The following is an 18,176-nucleotide window of genomic DNA, read 5'->3' as shown; positions in this document are numbered from 1 at the left end:
GTTCTTACGACGATTTTGTTTAGATTCTGATGCTAGTTCTGAAGTGATCACGGGCTGGCAACCTCCTTCTTCAATCAGGAACAGGTTCAATCCAATTTAAGGGCTCCCTGCTGGATTTATTAAGGGTCTACGGGCTGAAAAACTTAATCAAAGATATCACAAAGGAGACAGATACGGATTGCGGCAATATATTCAAGGAAGGTTTGAGTCATTCATCCTGAATGTAAGATCAATTAGAAGCCCTTTGTGTCACGTGATTTCAAACATTTGAAAGTGGAAAAGGCCGAGTCAGAAACTCAGTGCAATTTTGGAGATAAGGAGACGGTCAAACGATGATTTAATACGGATCAAAGCTTCATAACAATTCTTTGAACTCCATTTTTGACCATGTAAAAGGTGTTTTCAAGCCCAGCCGACGTGGTGAAAGCGTTGTTTAACCAGTTGCTTCCATCGGACCAAGTGGCCGGCTCAATCAGCTCGAGCGAGGACGCTGGATGGAGGTGAGTTGCTCCGAAAACAAGTGCTTTTTAAACTATTTTAACGTTGAAATTTTTTCGTGAGCGTCAAGAAATTATATAAGAGTGTGGCACTTTAAAAGCTTCAAATAACACTTGAGGTGGTAGACGTATCATTATTTCAAGAACTTAAAAATCCGTCTTATTCAAAAACTGAATTTTAGCCATGGATGGTCGTGTCGATCGGAGAGCGCCCAAACTGTGGAATTTCCAGAGCTGATGCATTTGAAATTAAAGCCAGCTGCCCTCGGCCGCCCAAGTAGAAAGTCTCGGCTGACTGAGCCCCTGCCCTATCTTGGATTAGGCACCGCGGATCAACGGCAATTTTTTAATAAATTGCGTGCCAAAGGAGTTGCGTAAGGGGCATTTTAATTTTGATCCGTGATCGAGAACCGTCAACGACTAGTTCCGGATTCAATCCTGCTTCGCTAAGTGCATCAGGGCCGGTGATGATTTTCGGGTGCGATCAAAGGAAGAAAGTTTTGAAAAATAGACGCGACCGTCTTTGAGCTTTCCTATATCACTCCTACTATTCCATGGGAAACATAGGCGTGAAAGGAACGCCCAGGAAGTTGGGATTTCGCAACAAAAGACGTATTCTCTGTGAACAGCCAACTTTTCAAACTTTGAACAGTTTTCGACGTGATGAAATCAGCGAGCATCTGGCGAATATCCACGACGGGGTTATTCCCAATTTATACGGGACAATTATTGAACGCTGCCCCATGCATCGATATGGCTGTAACTTCTACAGAAATAGACTCGTTCCCGATCGAGGACATTTAAAACACGATACAGGTACTTCTACATTTAATTCAAAAAAATGTTTAAAATGTTTAGTGAAAAAATGTTGGCCCTGCCCACAAAAAGTAGTGAGAAATAGAAGAACTTCGATTGGTTTGGCTGATATGCCGGTAGAAGTTCTCATACGAATCATCAAAAATCTCGATAGTTATTCGATGAAGAGTTTGCTGGCGACAAACTATGATCTCAGCGTACTGGTTGATGATATAATGAGGTAAGACTTGTTACCGTCAGAGAGTCTATTTTTGTAGCGCGAAAAATGCGAAAATTAAGATTCATACTAACTGTAGTGACTGTGGAATGGTTTTATCCCAATGGAAGAAAACCGAGGAGGGCTGGTCCCTCGACTTTAAATGGACATTTTCGAACCATTCGAAGCCTGCTAATTGGCGACTATCTGACGAGCCTGCGATAGGAGCCCATCTTACTTCTTGTTCTTTCCTAAAAAGTTCTCAAACACAATATGGCACTCGTCCTTTGCCCCAAATTGGCATGGCAAGGGGAACCCAAGTGCGGGATTTGCCATTTTCTTACTGAAAAGATAAACCAATAAACAACTACAAAAACTCTGGTAAGAGCTACTATTTATTCGGAATAAAAACAAGCTGACCATTGTCGAAGCTGAATCGACAAGTAGAATTTAGTTTTTCCTTAATGTCGTTAAGCTTTGCGTTCACAGGACGCAAGAGTCGCAAAAGTTCATTTATATTTTCATCGATAACATAAATTGTTTCGTTCACAGCCAGTCCGTCTCTGTGAAATTTACCAGCAAAGGTGCCAAAAACAACAGCAAGTAAAACTGCACAAATAAATACAATACACGAGAGGATTATAATTGTGTTTCGAGCTCTCCGTTGTCCATAATTTTTCTCACTAAAAATGCAATAAACGAAAAAGATTATCAATCTATCTTACTTCTTTAGCGTAGCAACTTCTATTTGAAGCTTTGAATATTCTTCTATTGTATATTTCGGTCTCAAGGGAATTTCCTCTGAGTGTGGGCTTATTTCTGTCCCTGGCCTTGTTACAAAAGTAGGGACCTTAAAAAAGTTTTTTTTTTATTTAATTTAAAAACTAACCTTAAAGTCTTTTGGGGTTCTGATTGTAACAGGAGAAGTCATTACGGTAGACGTTTTAGGCACTGGTCCATGATGAGTTTTTAAAATGCCCATTCTCTTACATTTACGACTCGATGAATGTTAAAGATAAAACTTTATCCTAAAAGAATGGGCAGCACCGTGAGACAATAATGTTTTTATCGTATTGTTTACGCTTTCGCTCCATGGAATATTCCAAATTAACATAGATTATGAACTATGATTGTCCATGGACCATGGAGCTCTGAACTTAGATACAGGCGTGTTAATTATTCAATATCTTATAACTGTTCTCATGATAAACTGACTGGCTGGTGGGAAGCCGCCAACTGCTGTATTGCATAAAAAAAGTTTAAAGATTTTGAAATAATTCAGTTTTTGATAAACATGAAACTTGGTTTAACACTTTTCGGGCTAGGTGCCGCCCAGTGGGAGGCTGCCTATGCTCCAGGTCACAGCGGTATGGTCCACCTCTTCGAGTGGGGTTGGGACTCCATCGCAGAGGAGTGCGAGAAATTCTTGGGACCAAAGAAGTGGGGTGCCGTTCAAGTTTCCCCACCTACTGAAAACAGAATCGTCGGAGGTCAATGGTGGGAAAAATATCAGGTAATGATAGTCTTCGTTGATTGCAATTAGTAATTGATTGCTTTAGCCAATTTCTTACAAAATCGGAAACCGATCCGGAGATCATGATAGATTTGCTAACATGGTCCGACGATGTAACGCTGTTGGTGTCCGAACCATCGTCGATGTCGTCCCCAACCACATGTGTGGCGGTGGCGGATCAGGCACTGGAACTGCTGGCACCTACTTCGACGCTAACTCCCTCGACTTCCCCGGTGTTCCATACTCTCGAAATGATTTTAACGATAATAACTGTTACACAAGCAGTGGAAACATTGAAAACTACGGTGATGCCAACCAGGTCCGAAACTGCCGATTGGTCAACCTCATCGATCTCAACCAAGGCACTGAGTATGTCAGAGAAAAGATTGTTGACTATCTCAACCAGTTCATCGATATGGGCGCTATTGGTTTCCGAGTTGACGCTTGCAAACACATGTGGCCAGGAGATTTGGAAGTCATCTTCGGCCGATTGAAGAACTTGAGCGTCAGAGAGGGCTTCAAAGGATCAGAACGACCTTTCATCTTCCAAGAGGTCATCGACCAGGGAGGCGAGCCAATCACTGCCAACGAGTACACAGGCTTCGGTCGAGTCACTGAATTCAAGTACTGCATGGGCGTCGGTTCCAACACTCACAGTCTCAAGCACCTTGCCAACATCGGTCCCGACTGGGGCTACCTCGGCCCCATGTCCGCCGTCGTGTTCATCAACAACCACGACAACCAGCGAGGCCATGGTGGCGGAGGACACGTTGTTACCTTCGAGGAGTCCTGGGCTCTCAAGACCCTCACTACCTTCATGATGGGCCACGACTACGGTGAGCCACGAGTCATGTCTTCCTACTACTTCTCCGATCCCGATGAGGGACCACCTGGATGGCAACCAAACGGTTACGATGGCGGCTACGGCTGTGAAAACGGCTGGGTCTGCGAGCACAGATGGCGAGCCATCCAGAACCTTGGAATGTTCCGAGGTTCCGTCCATGGAACTGGAGTGACCAAGTGGACTGAAGGCTGGGATAACCAGATCGCCTTCTCCCGAGGCAACAAGGGTTTCATGGCCATCAACGGTGGCTCAAGCAATTGGTCTGGCTCTATTGCTACTTCAATGCCAGATGGCGAATATTGCGATCTTGGACAGGGTGACCCAACTGAGGGTGGATGCACTGGACCTACTATCCGCGTCTCTGGTGGACAGGCTCAGATCAATGTTCCAACTGGAGACTCGCCAGTCAGTTACATTTCAGTCTCTTACCCTGCTTCTGGCGGCGGGGACGGGTTCAAATCTATGATACTAGTTTTTTTAATGTAGTTGTTCTTGAACCTTGCTAGACCTGCACCAACACTTCCATCTACCACTACCGGTAGTCCTGGAGGCGAGTGCACCTCGTGCAATTGCTCGAACAAGCGCGATTGTGGCGAAATGGGCACCCAACAAGGCGAGTGTGAATCCAAGGGATGCTTGTGGTGCCCATCTTCAGTTTCTGGAGAGCCCTGGTGCATTCACTCCAGCAGGTGCATTGACTAGCAAAAGTAATTATTTGAATTGAACCCTTCTAAAGCGGAGATGGCGGCGCTGGCGGATCTAGCTGTAACGTAGCTGACAGCAGTAAACGAGATTGTGGATACATGGGAATCAAGTAAGCTCACAAAAATTGACATTGACAGATTTATTACGCATCTAATTTAGCTCTTCTCAATGCCAAGCCCTCGGATGTTGCTGGTCTGAGTCATACACTGGTGGAGTCCCATGGTGCTACTACCCTGCTTAAATTTAACTTTCAAGAAATTTCTTTTTTCTGTTTATTTTTTCTGTATGGGAAGCAAAAACCTGTTCAAATAAATTTATTCCACTGAAAAAACATTTGTCTATTTTCCTGATGTCGTTAATTCTGGCCCATTCGAATGACGCGTTTGATTCCTTGAATTCAATAATTTCGTAATCATGACACCTTCAATTTCATACCTTTCTTCCACTCGCAATCGCAAACCGCATCATCTATGTTCCGCCACACAACTCCAGGGAATTCGACCTCAAGTTTTCCATCAACAAAGAAATTCCACTTTGGCAGAATTCCAGGATTGCTGAATTCCTTGATTCCGGATTCAAAAGCGCAAGCTTCATTCCAATCTGTATTCGGGAATTGATCCACGATTGGCTGGAAGTCTTTCTGTTTGAATCTCTTGCAGGCCTTGCAGGAGGGCGCTAGAATTTCAATGAAGAATAATCAAGCTATAAATTAGTAGCTTACAGGTTATCAGAACAGCTTGCGGTCTCTTGTGCGAGTCTTCTAAGAGATTTTGAAAGTCTGCTGTATTTTTTATCTCTTTCCAAGTTCTTGCCATTTTGAGAAAATAATAATATACACGGATTAAATCGTAAACTTTCGGATAATCTCAGCCAGCTCGTAAAAACTCCCTTTCATTCACTTTCAGCTGATTTTGTTAGCTAACAATAAGTATTTTTGATAATTACAACTCATCATTTTTATCCGCCACTTATAAAGTTTAAAATTGATTTCTAATCAGAAATAGAGCTGTCTATATTTGCACTGGCGTTAACGCGCTGGAGCGGGCGCGGCGCGCTGGTGGAGGAGGCGCAAAGTCTTGTATGGGAATACGTGGTCCGTGGTAGCATTCCGCGAAGTGTTTTCACCCTACCAGGAAACTACCGCCACTTTCTATTGGCGGATACGTGGCCCGTGGCGGCAGAGCGCGCAGCGCATCGCGCGCATTCAACCTACCGGTCGCACTGGACTAGGGTTGTCACTATTTTTTTGCATAAAAATATTTCAAAAAGTTTTCAGAATGCTCGATTCAGGGTTTTAATAAGATAAGACACCAATAAAATGATTTGACTGTATCTTTCGCTTGTCTAAAAATTTCAATTTTCAGTCTTATATTTATCATTTTTGGAAAATAAATCAATAGATTAACTATAAAATCGATGAGTTTTTATAAAGCAGATTTTATTATTCGTTTGAATTGATCAAAGGAGCATACATCGTGCATTTTTTTCAACAAGGAATCAAATATAGAAATCAGAACCTGTCATTATTCGACGAGATCATTGATTGCTGACGAATATTCGTGGATACCTAAATTTTTAATCGGTAATAAAATAATTGAAAGTATTCCAAATCTACCACCCTAGACTTCAGTTATGTTTACTTCGCCGGAGGGAGCAAATGTCCTCCAAAGTGAACGAATAAGGATGCACCGCTAGCATGAGTTATCACGATCACAATGAGAGCATTAATATCGTTCTAGAGCTGACACCCGCTACATATATCTACATTTTTTATTATTTTCGACCCAAAGGTAGGATTTCCAACATTTTTTCTTTTTGGAAGAAGGGACAAAGAGAAAGAGGAAAGGGACTTAGAGCACATTGAAAATTTATTCTATTAGAAAGCGTTTAAATTCTTCATTTTTATTGTTCGCATTTACGAACGCCTCCTTAGATCTACCTATTGGCGAAGTAATTTACATAGGGGTGCAAATTGACGTAGATTCTATCGTTTGAAGATCAAAAATAAGTAAGGCGGGGTCGTTGGGGAAGAGCTTTTCACACTCAATGCTTGGCGCAAAATCTTTCAGTACCTCTAAGAAATTCAGCCAAGCTTGAGGTTTTTAATCATTTCTAGCGTCTCAAGATTCAATAGAGATTTAGAAGAAGCGTCTGAAAATGCGGCTTTTGCTAGTCAATTTTTGTACTTGAATCGAAAGTAACTTTTTCTAGGAATTAGGTTGTCTCTAGAATCTGATATTGAATTGGTTGATCTGATGAACTATAGAATAGTTTAAAAGGAGCATCTGAGCTTTTTCTGATAAAAATTTATGTAAGTTCTACCTACTTTACCTCTTCTGAAGGCCACACCCTTAATCGTAAAGGAAAACAGAAATCCTTAGGGTAAAAATAAGACTGAAATAAAGTTGGAATTCAACATAGAAAGTCGAAAACGAGAGGGATGATAAAATCGCAGCGCGAATCCCTTTTTGGTTTCCGTCATTATTCGAGTTTCAGATTAGTCAGAGCAGATTCAATGTCAGCCCTTAATTTGAAAGATGCGCCACTTCGAATTTCCATCCCTTCCACGTTCATCCCTCTTTCGATTTGAAGAAAAGAAACAAGAGAGTATTCAGACTGATCGAAATTGACTTGAAAGTCCTTCGATTTTGTAGAAAAAATCGAAGAGTTGAAATATCTACTGTGATCGGGATTTTTCTAGAATCCGTATTTACAGTCGACGAAAACACTCGCCTCCGGCCAGTTTAGAAACAGAGCGCTGCTGCCATGGGTCAGAATGGCTCAAAGAAAGGTGGCGACAACCAGGAGCAAGGTAAGAGAGTCAAAGTGATTTTTAAGGGTATCTACGGCTCTAAGTCGTAGGAGCAATTATTTTTCAAATAAGAAAGTTTTTCGAAAAATGAAACTTACAGTCAAAAAGTGCCTCTCAGGGGTAATCGAAGGTCAAAATCTTTCACACATGCGCGTTCAAAATCTCGATTTGTATCGCTTGTCTAAATCAGGAAACATTTAGCCGATCTAAAACCGCCTTTGCTGTCTATTTTTTTGCCACAGTTCACGGAGGGATAATAAGATATCCATCCGAGATTTTCAGATTGCAACTCCTTTTTCGCGGAAAATGTGGCATCTTGATGGAAATCTTTTCTAAAAAACTAAATTTTAAAAGAACTTGTAGAATCGCTTGTAAAAGTTAACAACCTGAAAAGGCACTATTCAACGAAAAAAAAGACGGTGTACTCTAGCCAAAGTTTGCTGAGTTCCCTGGAAGCGAGTACAATATCTTTTGTACAATATTGATACGTTACACCACTCTTTTCAAGCCCCAAAATGGACAGTTCGCTCATGGTGACCAATAAATGATAAAAAATCGACAGCAAAAAAAGAGAGTAAGAAATCATGACCTCACGATTGAAAAAATCCTCATCAAAGGAGACCAAAAAGGGAGATACTAAATTTGACTGTAAGTTTTGTTCTTCTTAAAAACTGAGATATATTCTGACATACAAACACAGTAACACACAGTAGGTCTAAAGTAACGGTAACTTTAGTGGAATCAAAAGCCGATGAGCGTCGTAAGTCAAAGCTTTTTTTTCATATGTATTTTTGACGTGGTTAATTTATATGAGAGTGCCTTTTTTATTGTCGTGTCATTTTTTGTGCGTCAAGAGGAGTGTATAAATGCTTCTGTTTATTTATCCGCTGTCTTGGCTGCTCATCATTTTCTAACCAGTTCATCAATGGTTAACCTCTTCCGACCTCCCCGCTGAGTTCCCAAGTGCGTGCCTAAAAGCCCCCAAAGCTCCTTTCATGAATCAGTTTGTTTCAATTTTTGTTCTCCATTCTGGATCTCTATTCACCTCTCCACGGTTTTATGAAACAGCCCTCTTTTTTTCCTGCGCCGTTATTTTACTAGAGCTCGCGCCTCGGGCAAGATCACTGGAAAATTGATCCACGTTATTCTGAATCGACCTAGGTTGATAAAAAGAGACGAATGAATTTTCTGAAGAACAGAATTTGGGGAGAGAAGCCGCAAGAAGATTTTGACTGTAAGTCGAGGTCATCGGACTTTTTTTCTAGCGCACAAATGAACATACAGGTAGAGCCTTTTAAACCCACAATTTCGACATTTTGTCTGGTAGACATGTTCGTTCATTTTTCTTCGTTGATGTATTCTCCTCAGTGTAGTTTATTAATGAGCCTCGAAATTGACAAACTGTCGATTCTTCTCAGAAAAAGAATCTTCTGGATTCTCAACATGAGCGCTGCATTAGATTATTCAACCCTTTGCCTGCTCCAACCAGCGTTTTTTCTGCCCCAATTAACTTATTTTCCCAAATAACGAGATCAAAGTTGCCCTCGTTTTTTACAACTTTATTGCTCTCGATTTACCTCTCTCTCTCTCGTCTTTCCCAGTTTTCCCCCTCATTTTTTATTGCCTCCAAATTTTGTTCAATAAAGAAGTCGAGCATTTGATCCACTAAAACAACCAAAACTAACTACTAATTATCATGCCAGTTTCTGACCTTTTTCAACCAACCTCAGGACCACACGCGAAAATCAAGAGGTCAAGTCGTTCAGATTTGACGTTTAGGAGACTTCAATCGGGTTCCTGAGCTTGAAAACATTTTTATATTTCTGAATATGCTCTGATTCAATTTTATCATGTTTCTAGCTTTTTCTTTCAAAAAAGGAGTGAGCCATTATTGGCTACAGCCAAAGAAACTCACTCATCGCGACGTGCTCGAATCTTTTTGATATCAAGGATGAGAATTTCCATTGGAAATTGAGTACCTTTCATATCAAAACACGTTTCCTTACGTGATATATTCGTATATCATATTTCCAACGATATTCTTTATAATTGAGTGTGTGTGTGAGCGCGCGTGTGTCTAATTGCCCCGTCCGTCCTAAAACGGCGGCGCTCATCCGAACCAGAAAGCGAGAAACAGAAATAAAGAGCTCAGAGCCTCAGAAAAAAAAAAGAAAAAGAAAGAGAGCTCCTTGAGTCCAGCACCTTCGATTTTTTCCGCGCGCACTCCTTTTTTGCAGCTTCCACCCATTGTGCGTCCGTGCCCTTATCTGGTTGGCTTCTTTTTGTCAATTTTTGGATTTTTTTTCGCTTTTGTGCCGGCGAAAAATAACGCCGTCGGAGTTTGCGCCCGGCCGCCGTACAAGTCGGACGAAAACACCCAAAAAACATCGAGAAAACGTCTATTTTTCCAACATAAATTTCAACGGGAAAATTTCTACTTTTCAAGAGAAGAAGCATCATACGAACAAACAATTCTAAAAAGACAGAAAGAGAGATAAAGAGAGAGAGGCAGATTTCCAGAGAGTTAGATACAAAAAGGAATGGGCTCACAAAAACGAGAAGGATGATTTTCTCTTCCTTGATTTCAAGCGTGAAATTAGACGTCAGACGAAAAGGTCGAAAAAGTAGCCGGTATTTTTAGAGTCGTTAAAAATCACATTTTAAATTGGTTTTTTCGTCCTGATTGAACATCATTGTTTTCAACTTGCGGTCGAAAAAAATATTTTTTCAAACCTCATTCAACGAGGCGATGCTAAAAGTCCTCCTTTCACTTTCCATTTTTCTTTTTGGAAACTGGTGAAAAAAGATGTCATGGAATTGAAAATTGACTTTGTTCATCGATCGAAGTACATTTTCTCCATCACTCGCTTCGGGCAAGTCATTTTTCTTTCCTCGTTTTTTCCTGAACAACTTTTGAAATTTGAAATTGCTTTGTTTATCCACATGTGGCCATTTGTCCACTTCCGGAAATCAGTTTCCTTCGATATAAAAAGATTCTTCTTTAGACTTCAAAAAGCGCCATACTTGTGCCCAAAGTTTTTCTTTCCGAACATAAAGCCATCGAAATTTTACGCACGGTAAAAAGTTTTATGAGCAGCAGTAAACGAGTTATTGGAGAGTAAGAAGGCCGGGCCAGTATCTAAAGCTTTAAATAGATGGCCTCGGTCTTTGAATGACATGAATAGATCATAAACTCTATTCTGTCGACTTTCAGGCTAATTTATATTTATTGCTAGTTCATAAACTCGCATCCCGATATTTCACCTTATGGCTGAATGCTTGTTTGAACTCATCGCGGTTAGGGTTAGGAGATTACCTGCGTTGGGTCCCGGGGGAGAAGACCCCTTGAAAACGCCCTAGGGGGGTCCCGGGGCGGTAGCCTTCTGGGTTAGGCTTTTGGTTAGGGGCGGGACGACCGATACCCCGCTACTACCGAACAAGGGTAAACAAATCCTATTCCTTATCGTTATCAACTCCCTTCTGAATGTGAATTAACTCGCTCTCGTTCCCAAGGTCTACCCTTCTCTTATTTATTAATAATCGCAAATCTAACTCTCCCCCAAAAACACAGTGAAAGCTCTGCACAAATATTGTTTTTGCCATTTTTCTTCTTGATTGTACCTTCAATCGAGAAACCAAGATGACAGTAGCTAGTTGCACTAGAGATCAGAGTGATTCTTTTTCGGAATCAGAGGAACAATCAGAGAACGGGGACTTTTTGGGCAGCTTGGAGTATCCTGAGTATTGTAATAATATTGACAGCAAACGTAAGATTTTATGCTTTTGATATTTTATCCCGAGCGGAAATACTGAAGAGCTGATTTTTCTAAATTTATATAATCAATTGAGAACTTATCTTTTTAGCTATTATGAATAAGTTTTCCGAAGTAATCAAAATTTGCGCTTTTGATTTCGAAAAATTTCTCCAACTAAGCCGAGAATGGGTTAAGGGTCCTCTTGGCAGTTTATCAAGCTACTCAAGTTTTGCCACGAGACTAGTAGTAAGGATAAACAATCAAAAAACACCCGAAGTCATCATTTCTTTTGTCGTGAAAGACCGCCTTCGTCGTGTCGGTTACTAAAGGTGAAAGCTTTCCTCCTTGATTGCAAGGTTCGAACTTTTATGAGTTCGAAACTGGAGTTGGGAGGAAGTAGCTTTTATTTCTTGGCAAGAACCGTCAGGAAGGATACTTTGGCGTTTTTACGGTCAGTTGCGATGAGTAAAGCGCCAATTTTACGGTCAATTGAATTCAGAAAGAAGCCATCTTTAGACTTGGATTTCAAGTTGCTCCTTGTCCCGTTCCAAGCTGAAATTAGATTCGAGCTTACTGTAAATGCTACCGTCTCAGCTCAGTAAATACAGATCATTTCCACGACGTCAGAGTGTCAAAAAATGCGAAAAAGGCGGAAATAGATTGATTGAAATTTCCGATTTACGTATTCTGAAAATCAAGAATTCTAGGATCCTGCTGGGCGTGGTTTTTATTTGTCAATTACTCGGACGACTACTGTATTTACAAACGTGATTCTGAGAAAGTTCCTTTCGAGTCAATATTTTCAGGAATTTGTTATTCAAAATTTGCATAGATTAGGTAGCCAAATATTCTAATTTCGGGTTAAATAAGGGCAGATAAAAAAAACTTATCGATTTCATTAAAAATTTCAACATTGCTTATCGATTTCTTAGAGCTCATTTTTAGAGAAAAAATGAAGACTTGTGTCATCATCTTTTTCTTTGTATTCCTAGCTCAGAATGCGCTGTATTTAATTTGCCTGGCGAAGATGAGGAGGCGCAAGTTACAATTATTATGTGTGTGTTTTCGTGTGCCCAAATATTGGCAGAATTCTTTTTCATTGCTTGTTCAAACAGGTCGGTGCCGTGTAGAGGTCAATTTTTATCCAGAGCTGCCACCGATAAACGGCGCTCGATTGGCTTTATCGATCTTTTCTTTTATTTTTGGAGTCTTAGCCCGTGCTCCACACCTTTGAATCCGAGAGAACGCGAGAAGAAACTCTGTGTCTAAAACCGGTCGAACTGTTTCTTCCGTTCTTTTCACCGTTGGGAAATTCAGGCGAGGCTCACTGAAGGGAGCAGTGGAGGGGGCGGCTTAAAATTGGGGATCATCTCAAATCATGGGTTTGATTAGCCGCTTCTGATCTACTTTCGCGTGCTTTGATTTGGGGAGCAGACTTGGAACGAGCACTTTTATACGGGATTTTTTCTGTTTGAGGAGGCTTGTAGCACAACCCAAACAAATTGAATTGACATTTTTCCTGATTCTTCTTGGTTAAAAGTTGATGTTCTATTGGAACGATGCCCTTTTAAATTTTCAAGTTTGAACTCAAAATTGAATCAACTTTCACCCTATCAATTTTTCAACCTTTCCACAACATCGTAAATTTAAAAAACAGCTGATTGATCATTTTCCTAACAAGTACTGTCCGCACTTCTGAAAAGGTCATTATCATCCTCGAACAGGCAGTGCGCGTACTGTGACCAAAGAACAATGGGAATTAATTCCTCAGGCGAGAGAGTTGACTTGTTCGCCCCTCTAGCGCTCCTTGCTACGGGCGTTCGCTGAAGCCGACTGTCGGTGACTGTCGCCCACGCGCTCGACAGGACTTGGGACGAGGGAGAGCGCACTGAGCCACCCCAGGCGCGCGCTCTCTATCTCTCTCGCTCGCGGGCAGATCGCGCTCTGCACTGAACAAGCATCTTCACTACCCGCTTTCCCTCTTTCTTCTTTTTCAAACAAAAACATCGTCAATTGTCAAAAGAATCATTAACGTGAGCCCAACACACAGAACTATTGTCAGATTGACAATTTTGATGAATTAGCGATCCTCGTGGCCAGATGTTCCAATTTAAATTCCACAAAACTAAAAAAGAGAAACCTAAGAGCGACAAGGACAAAGCGTCCAGCCAAAATTCCGCACAGTTTTGTAAGTTACACGCCGTAGGCGAGCACACCAAGCCAAATTTAAAGTAGGGGTGTATCCTTGATTATGCTTATTTACGCTGAACCAGGTCAATAATTACCATTCTAAGGAACTGCTACAGTTTTTATAAGCATAATTAAGGCTTCATCCTAGACAACCTCGAGCAAAAGATGCCATGGCTTGGGGCTAGTGACATGGGGAAATCGATATTTTTTGAGTCTCGTGTCGGGCCCGGCATGGCTGACGATACATGCGAGTGACCTTTTAATAGTTACCACCTACGCACAGTGGAACTTGTTCTCCCTGTGTGTTTCTGTGTGTATGCCAGATTTTCTGATGAGTTACTTGTGTGTGTGTACCTTAATTAATGACGAAAGCACATTCGCTGCATGCCATATTTGTTCAGCGATATAATTTTAACGATGTCTTTTTAGTCAAGCAGTTTTTACAAGAAGCCAAAGAAGAGTTCCTGAGGAAATGGGAAACGCCAGAAAAGGTAAATTACTCCTCCTTGATTCCGTATTTCACGAGTGTTGTGACATCATTTATTCCAACTTGCATCGACCCCAACTCGCGTCGATTCGCAAGTTGAAGGTCAGCCGAGTTTTTTTCTCTCGACCATTTGCATCTTGCACAATATTGCGGCAATTTGCACAGTGGCCCTAAGACAGCTTGTAAAATTCTGTTCCTCAGGCTGTGGAAGCCCTGACTGGAGTAAAACAATCCAGGCAAACTTCGGTAAACAGTAGATATACTCACAAATCTAGCCCCTTTAATTCACTATTTTTTACCTAAGGATCCACCCAAGGATAATTCTTTCAAAGAACCTTCGATTTGAAGCTGAAAATCTTGATGTTTTTTCGAAAAATTATCAAGGGCGGGTCCTTAATTCTTGGATAATAAGAATTAACAGAATATCCTTTTAACAACTCAAGCAGATTACTTCTTATTGATCGACCTTGAGCCCCTCTTTGATGGTTTTTAATACTTTCCTACTCAATAATTCCCTTTTTTATTGCTACTGTTTTTAACTCAAAGCACTGGTTAAAAGCGGACGCGTCAAATCCCACTTAGCATCGATGATTTTCTACTTAGAGGTGTCTAATGGAAGGCCGTCTCGCTGCTTTCCATATGTATCAACAGAGGCTTCTGTTGTCTCACCAGCGTGTGACTGTAATTACCACAAACTACGGTCCTGCTGAAATCCTTTTTTATATGATTGAAGTGTCTATTTGATCTACTAGCGATCCAGAAGGACCTCAAGGCGGATTTGAACTTGCCTAAAACGCGATGTTAAAACATAATTCATAAATATTTAAAATACATTCTCTTCCTTTTTTTCTAAAAGCTTTAACAGTAGTGTAGCTCACTCCAGATCGACATTTTTCTGAAGCCCGTCTGTCCAAGAACTGTCTCTTCTGGGCACATCGCCCTCCGGCAGGTCACGCCGGAGTGGATTTTTTCTTCATCAAGGACCAAAATACTAAACTCTACCATCTTTTAGTGCGCCATCGGCCTCGAAGCCTTCACCAGATTAAAAACACTCGGCACTGGCAGCTTTGGTCGAGTCATGCTCGTGCGGATGATCGATGGAGAAAAATATTATGCTATGAAAATTTTGGATAAGTCAAAGGTAAGATTGCTTTTTCCTTCTGATCATAAATAAAATTATCTTTAAGGTCGTCAAGTTGAAACAAGTAGAACATACGCTGAACGAGAAAAGAATTCTTAATGCAGTTACCTTCCCATTTCTTGTAAATCTTGAATATGCCTTTAAGGTTAGTAGAGCTAAACTGCTTGAGCATGAGTGGTTACGGTATTATTCTAGGACAATACATATTTATACATGGTGCTGGAATATGTTCCAGGAGGCGAAATGTTCTCCCACCTGCGAAGAATAGGTCGATTTAGGTAAGAGCAAAGCGAAAGGGGTTAAAACCTAATGCACTTCTTCAGTGAACCGCATGGGCGATTTTATGCCGCACAGATCGTACTGGCGTTCGAATATCTTCATCATCTCGACCTTATTTATCGAGATCTTAAACCAGAAAATTTACTTATCGACCAGCAAGGATACATAAAGGTGAGTTTCATTACGCAATGTGAGCCGCTCTTTTCCACGCCGCGCAGATTGAGCATACAAATATGTTCGAATTAAATAGTCTGATAATTCACCATTATCTGGGTTTTTGCGAAAGTCAGTGAAATCTGAACGATTTTGCGTAAACTTGAACTATATTTTGTGCATGAAATGCTGCGTTTTTGTCCTTGCCGGAATTTTAACCCGTTTTAGATCACAGATTTTGGCTTTGCGAAGCGTGTCAAGGGACGAACGTGGACTCTGTGTGGAACTCCTGAATACTTGGCACCGGAAATCATCTTGAGTAAGGTAAATTTCATCTACTCAGCATTTCAAATAGTCTACCAGCGAGTCTGACTGAAGAAAATGCCAGTTTTTGAACCTCTTATCGGATTATGCAGACAAAAATATGCCTGTCTGAGACAGATTTTTCCATTTTTCAGCATATCTAAGCATGAGAATGCAGCTGGCATTTTCCAAGATAGAGTCAGATTCGCTCGGTGACAGATTCTTGGCGACTGTAAATATGACTGTTTGATTTAGGGTTATAATAAAGCAGTGGACTGGTGGGCACTCGGAGTGCTCATCTACGAAATGGTGGCCGGATATCCTCCATTCTTCGCCGATCAGCCGATTCAAATTTATGAAAAGATTGTTTCTGGAAAGGTGAGCACGCAATTTTCATAATTAACAATTACCCACGGCGATCCGTCATGATCCCGTGACGATTTTTTTAAACTGATATAAGATCTCTCAATCACGTTGTTTTTGAACGAGAGTTATTTTTGTAACAAGCTTCACGATCGTTCTGGAATTTTTTTGCTCGAAGAACCTAATTTGATTTGATAAGAAGCCCCTTAGAAACTTCTTATTGGAGGATTGTATTTCAAATTTTCAAATTTCAAGACGTTTTTTTTGCTATAGAAAATTAATAACAAGGGTCATTGAAACCCAAGTCAGTGTAAATTATGCAATACTTTATCATTGAATAAAAAAGCCGGCTAAAGTCGACCACAATAGCCCTAGCCATAAAAGACCTCAATTTCTAAATTGGCATTGAATTGGCTAATCTGCAGCTTTCTACACTTCCTTTCTCACCTTCCCACTTTCAGGTTCGATTCCCTGCGCATTTCTCGTCTCATCTAAAAGATCTTCTCCGTAACTTGTTGCAAGTTGACCTGACAAAGCGATTCGGTAACTTGCGCGCCGCCGTGTTAGACATCAAAAATCACAACTGGTTCCAGGCTACTGACTGGATTCAAACATACCAGAAAAAGGTAAGATGCCCTTAGTTTTCTTTATCCGAAATCATAGGAGAGTATTCCTAGGCACTTGCCTTTTTTCAATCTTCAAGGAAATCTTCCAGATTCTCCCGAAAATAAGCATATACAAGCAAAGGCAATCAATAATAAATCTCCTCCTCCATGTCTGTGACCGCGGAAACAAAAGGGTTTAGTGCTAATTTGTCAATTGTTAATAGGTTGATCCCGCTAATGCGTTCATGTTTTTCCGCCCAGAATCAATTAATGGGTTCGAATGAAGAATTGTTCATTTATTTCTCTATTCGAACTTTTACCGCTTTTTAATGAGAATTTTTTTATCTTAAAAGCTCCTTAAATATTTCCGGGCATACATCCTTTTTGCGTCTGATTGCTTTTCGAATATTCGCAGTTCAGTAATGCTCACGTGAATTGAAAAAGCAACGATAACAAGATCAAATTTATTAGTGGGTGATTATGACCTTGTTCTTCCAATAAAAACAACATAACGCAATTCGCCAAAGACTTGGTTTTTCTTGACGTCAAAGCAGGTCTCTTTTCTGACCATGTGACTCGCCAAAGTTGATTTTAAACTGTCACCGAATGACGTCAAAAGGCGTTTGTCCCTGTTTGTGTTTGCGGGCCTCTGGGGAGACGTGGAGGGGTAATTATGAGAAGCAAAGTTTTATATCACTTTTTGGCCGTTACTTGGTCCTCTGGGAGATTCGGTTCTTAAGCCGGTTATTAAAGTAATGCGTCTTTTGGCAAGACTCTTTTATGATGATCAAAAACGCGGCTTAGCCCCTGTTTCTAACTGCCGACTTAACTCTTCTATGATTTCACAAATCGGATATTTAGAAAATCTAACACACTTTATTTCAGACAGAAGCGCCATTCATTCCAAAGATCCTGTCAGAGGGCGATACCTCCAACTTCGACGACTACGAGGAGGAGGAGTTAAGGAGACACGCGACCGAGAAGCACGCCAAGGAGTTCGCCGACTTCTAAATTTTCGCCGCGAAAACGATTTTTCTGCAGAAAACTACCAAAGAATGCGCGACTCACAGAAAAAAAAACGACACCACCACCTCACCAAAACTACTTTTCACCAGAAAAACCCTTTTTATAAATAATATAATAATATTAATAATTAAAATCGAGAGAATTATTTGACCACACATCCACACACCTACACATATTATATCACAAATCCTGTATATTTTTATATAATGGCACCTTGGTTATATTTTCACCAGCACAACTGCACCTAAATACTTTTAGTTATTATTAAATTGATCTGGCAACTCTATATAATTTCTCCTATTATATAACTATTACGTCATGCCAAACAGTATCAAGCCATTGTCGAGTCCTTTCAGTCTATCGTAGCACTGTAATTCCGTCCAGTTGGACCATTTTGTAACACACTAAGGAAGTACTATCTATATCTGACTGATTGTATATTGCTTTTTGCAGGACTTTCTGTTCCCTTCTTCTAGACCAACTACGCCATG

The 18,176-nt window shown here is 40.7% G+C and overlaps 4 protein-coding genes across 5 annotated transcripts; 3 read left to right on the top strand and 1 right to left on the bottom strand.

Moving 5' to 3' along the window:
• The first annotated feature begins 959 nt into the window (after positions 1 to 959).
• On the top strand, positions 960 to 1,964 carry LOC145702028 (F-box only protein 30-like). The gene is made up of 3 exons (XM_081779242.1): positions 960 to 1,313; positions 1,356 to 1,533; positions 1,610 to 1,964. Exons 1-3 carry the CDS (start codon positions 1,052 to 1,054, stop codon positions 1,854 to 1,856), a joined length of 687 nt encoding a protein of 228 aa, XP_081635368.1. The 5' UTR covers positions 960 to 1,051; the 3' UTR covers positions 1,857 to 1,964.
• An 840-nt stretch (positions 1,965 to 2,804) lies between these two features.
• Positions 2,805 to 4,680, top strand: LOC145697075 (alpha-amylase A-like). The gene is made up of 3 exons (XM_081774228.1): positions 2,805 to 3,022; positions 3,069 to 4,302; positions 4,593 to 4,680. Exons 1-3 carry the CDS (start codon positions 2,879 to 2,881, stop codon positions 4,598 to 4,600), a joined length of 1,386 nt encoding a protein of 461 aa, XP_081630354.1. The 5' UTR covers positions 2,805 to 2,878; the 3' UTR covers positions 4,601 to 4,680.
• Positions 4,681 to 4,793: 113 nt separating this feature from the next.
• Positions 4,794 to 5,412, bottom strand: LOC145697086 (uncharacterized). Its single transcript, XM_081774238.1, has 3 exons — positions 5,293 to 5,412; positions 5,007 to 5,246; positions 4,794 to 4,961 (listed from the first exon to the last, which is right to left on the bottom strand). The coding sequence occupies exons 1-3, from the start codon at positions 5,384 to 5,386 to the stop codon at positions 4,927 to 4,929; spliced, it is 369 nt and encodes a 122-aa protein (XP_081630364.1). The 5' UTR covers positions 5,387 to 5,412; the 3' UTR covers positions 4,794 to 4,926.
• A 1,819-nt stretch (positions 5,413 to 7,231) lies between these two features.
• Positions 7,232 to 18,052, top strand: LOC145695436 (cAMP-dependent protein kinase catalytic subunit beta-like). Of its 2 annotated transcripts, none has more exons than XM_081772421.1 (10): positions 7,232 to 7,383; positions 13,758 to 13,819; positions 14,828 to 14,956; positions 15,003 to 15,101; positions 15,152 to 15,234; positions 15,280 to 15,406; positions 15,617 to 15,712; positions 15,947 to 16,069; positions 16,516 to 16,680; positions 17,545 to 17,704. In XM_081772421.1, the coding sequence occupies exons 1-10, from the start codon at positions 7,338 to 7,340 to the stop codon at positions 17,668 to 17,670; spliced, it is 1,056 nt and encodes a 351-aa protein (XP_081628547.1). In that variant the 5' UTR covers positions 7,232 to 7,337; the 3' UTR covers positions 17,671 to 17,704. The 2 variants fall into 2 exon arrangements, with proteins under 2 accessions (XP_081628547.1, XP_081628546.1); XM_081772420.1 differs by lacking the exon at positions 7,232 to 7,383 and adding an exon at positions 13,166 to 13,326 and having other exon boundaries at positions 17,545 to 18,052.
• The last annotated feature ends 124 nt before the right edge of the window (positions 18,053 to 18,176 follow it).

The sequence above is a fragment of the Oikopleura dioica genome, chromosome 1 (assembly GCF_907165135.1).
Source record: "Oikopleura dioica chromosome 1, OKI2018_I68_1.0, whole genome shotgun sequence".
Taxonomy (NCBI): Eukaryota; Metazoa; Chordata; class Appendicularia; order Copelata; family Oikopleuridae; genus Oikopleura; species Oikopleura dioica.
The sequence above is the reverse complement of the archived record's forward strand: the minus strand, read 5'-3'. Positions and strand labels throughout refer to the sequence as shown.